This window comes from Orycteropus afer, unplaced genomic scaffold (genome assembly GCF_000298275.1).
Source record: "Orycteropus afer afer isolate SDZICR_OR568_19922 unplaced genomic scaffold, OryAfe1.0 scaffold00330, whole genome shotgun sequence".
Classification (NCBI taxonomy): domain Eukaryota; kingdom Metazoa; phylum Chordata; class Mammalia; order Tubulidentata; family Orycteropodidae; genus Orycteropus; species Orycteropus afer.
Genome location: NW_006921917.1, coordinates 2,811,220 through 2,814,789, shown reverse-complemented (window position 1 = coordinate 2,814,789; position 3,570 = coordinate 2,811,220). Strand labels below are relative to the sequence as shown.

The following is a 3,570-nucleotide window of genomic DNA, read 5'->3' as shown; positions in this document are numbered from 1 at the left end:
GGGGGAGCACAGATTCAGGCACAACAATGCCCTGAGAGTCATTCTCTTTGATATGGACGTAAAAAGCAGGTGTAATAGCAGGGTCAAAAATAAAAAGAAGAGGTTTAACTCCCAGAAGTCTCCCCAGGTGGGCTGAGGGTGGGAGCGTGGGTCTAAGGTTCTAAGAGTCTGGACTTGGCTCCAGAGGCTCGATCCCGCCCTGCTATGGCTGGGGGAGGGGGGGTAAAGGCGGGTGTCCCCGATCGGCGCGCCGCCTCACCTTGTAGAAGGCCCCGTTGGAGCCGCGCACCTCGACGGGCAGTCCCGGCTCCACATCCCCCCCAGAAGCCAGGCCGCCCATGGCGCCACCACCGCCTCCGACTCCCCCGGCGGCGGCTGCAGCAGTGGTCTGAGTCCGGGCCGGGCCGGGCCCCCGGCGTCTCCCCGGAGGAGGAGCCGGAGGGGGAGCTGCGGGGGGCGGGAGCCGGGCCGGCCCCACGGCGGCCCTGCCACAGCCAACGAGCAGGGGGCCGGGGCCGGGCCGCTCCCCGTCCGCCGCCACCGCCTTGGTCTCCGCCACCGTGAGGGAAACGGCCGCCGCCGCCGCTGCCTTCGTCACCTCAGCTTCCGCCCGCCGCCGCCCCCGCTGCTGCCTCAGTCCCAGGACCCGCTGCTGCCGCTGCCGCTGCCGCTCCACGGCCTCCACCTCCCTCTGCCGCCGCCGCCTACTGCGCAGGCGCACTGGGCACCCGCCCGCCGCGCGCGGGGCCCCGAGGGCCACGGCGCAGGCGTCAAGGCTGAAGCCCCCGCTCGCGCTCGCCAGCGCATTGGGATTTCCACACTCCCTTTCACTCTCTCACGCCCCCTCCTGGTAGCGTACTTGCGCTTGCGCAGAACGAGCTAACTGGCTTTCTTCACAGTCCCCGCCCCCTCCTTCCACACTCCATCTCTTCCTTTCCCCGCCCCACAACACTGAGAGCTAACCAATCATGGGAAGGGAGGAACCGCGCTCACTCAGTCGGATTGGATTTCTGCTGCTCTTGGTCATACCACACCCACCTCACCACTAGGAGCCCCACTTGGCTAGGACAAGTTAGGGATGGGCATGCGCCTGAATGACTGCTTGGTCACTTTCCCCACCTTTGTCTTTATTGGTGCGCACGCTCCGAAGGAAAAAAAAAAAAAATTGAAAGGCAAATAAGTGACTGATGCGCGTGCGCTGTCCACAAGCGTGTTTTGAATCTCTTAAGTTCCTGTAAGTTTGTGATCTAGAAGATGTAAGAGTGATGGATGGTTCTTTCCTAGCTATTACAGGGAGATCCTGATCATGCCCTATAATGAAAGGTTATAGAATAATTTCAAGGCAACACCGGGAAATTAAACTTTAAATTGACATAAAATCTGATCTCTAAATGTTGAGGAAATTCAAAATAGGAAAAATTGCCAGGGAGTAAAGGTAGTAAGGGGAAAACTTCGGATTCATGTTGACATCGAGTCGATTTTGAATCATAGCCACACTATAGGACAGAGTATATATAACTGCCCCATAGGGTTTCCAAGACTATATAAATCTTTATGGAAGCGCACTGCCATATCTTTTTCCAACAGAGCAACTGGTGGGTTCAAACCCACGACCTATGGGTTAGCACTTGAGTGCTTTAAGTAAACCTTGTAGAGCAGTTATACTCTTTAATACATGGGGTTTTCATGGGTCAGAATCAACTTGATGGCAAGAACCATGTTCCAACCCCTGTTTTAAGTGCCAGGAATACAAAGGTAAGTGCAGTACCTGATCTCAAGGCATTTCTAATATATTGAGGACTCAAAACGCACTGCCAACGAATCGTTTCCAACTCACAGCGACCCCTCGTTGGATTTCCAAGGCGAGATCTTTATGGAAGTAGATTGCCCAATCTGCCTTCCGAAGAGTGGCTGGTGGGTTTGAACTGCCAGCCTTCTGGTTAGCAAACGCCTTAGGCACTACATACCAGAGCTCCTGAGGAGCTCCCTATATATATTGAAGAAGGGACAGATATTCAAACAAACACACGGACTGTGATTGAAGATGTGATAGAGATAAGGACTAGATATACAGGGAAGCCACAGGAGACAAGGGCCACTTGTTCTTTTTAAAAAATAACAACAACAACAAAAAAAAACCCCTGTAATTTGGGTGAAAGTTTACAGAGCAAATTGGTTTTCCATTCAACAATTCATACACAGTTTGTTTTGGGACATTCTTTGCAATCCCCACAATGCAATCCCCACACTTCCCACTTCCTCCCCGTGTTTACCATTTTCCTTTGTCCTTCTCTCCTATCCCTTCCTGCCTTGGTCTCCTGTGGTTGATTGTTCTGATGAGTGTACACCTTTCTGGTATTATTGTTCAACTTACAGGCCTGAAACTTACAGGGTGCAAGTTGAGCCACAGGAGTTGAATTCGGTTCCCAGCTTGAAGGCCATAGTCTCCATGGAACAGGGGTGGGAAGACCAGTAAGCTTGGTCTTTTGTATGATTTTGAGTTTTGTTCCACATTTTTCTCCCACTCTATCCAGAACCTCCTGTTGTGATAGCTTTCAGAGCAGTCAGCAGTGGTAGCCAGGCACCATATAGTTTTTCTGGTCTCAGAGTTGTGAAGGTTAGGGTTCACAGGTGAGGTCCATTAGTCCTTTGCATTTATTGTTTCCTCATGTCTCTGATTTCTTCACTCTTCTTCGCTTTGGACAGGAAGAAACCAATAGCTGCACCTTAGGTGGCTGCTCACAAGCTTTTAAGACCCTAGTCACTACTCATCCAAGTAGAATGTAGAACATTGTCTTTGTGGACTACATTATGCCAATTGACCTTAGTGTCCCCCGAGACTTTGATTCTGAGCCCCACCCCACACCCAGCAATTCATTCCCTCAAGGTGTTTTGTTATGATTAAGAAGTTTTCATAGTTTTGCCCCCTGTATGCTGTACTACATAGATATATTTGCAGTACATATAAATACATATGTAGAGATATCCTCTGTCAAACCTATATATATTTGTGGGTGTAGTCCCATTCACTTTCCCACCCCTGTTCAGCTTGAGTGCCTATGTATCCACTCGTTGGATTATTGTTGTTGTTGTTACTGTTATTGCAAGATCATGTACGGAATAGTATTCACCTTTGTTGCCTTTAATTCACATGCTCCTGCCTGTGTCTTCCACTGCTCTGATCATTTCGTGCTGATCTCCCCCTTATTGTATATTGCATTTTGACTGCTAACCAGAAGGCTGGTGGTTCAAACCCACCAGCCACTCTTCGGAAGGAAGGTTGGGCAATCTACTTCCGTAGCGATACTGCCTTGGAAACCCAAGGAGGGGTCGCTATGAGTCATATCCGACTCGATAGCAGTGAGTTTGGGTTTTAGATTTTTTTCCACCCAGTTAAAACCTGTTTACCCTCTAGTTAGTGATTTACCCTCCCTTTTCCTCTCACTCCTAGTAACCATCAAAAGAAATATTTCTTCGCTAAAGAATAATGTAGAATCTGCAAAACACCGCATAACGTGGATGAACTTGGAGGACATTATGCTGAGTGAAATAAGTCAGTCACAAAAGGAC

General features: G+C 50.1%; 1 protein-coding gene across 1 annotated transcript in view; it reads right to left on the bottom strand.

Moving 5' to 3' along the window:
- FXR2 (FMR1 autosomal homolog 2) overlaps window positions 1-340 on the bottom strand; it is a 14,135-nt gene extending 13,795 nt beyond the window's left edge. Inside the window, exon 1 of the mRNA XM_007952260.2 lies at window positions 260-340. Coding sequence (XP_007950451.1) covers window positions 260-340 — 81 coding nt within the window. The remainder of the gene's footprint in view (window positions 1-259) is intronic.
- Window positions 341-3,570: the final 3,230 nt, after the last annotated feature.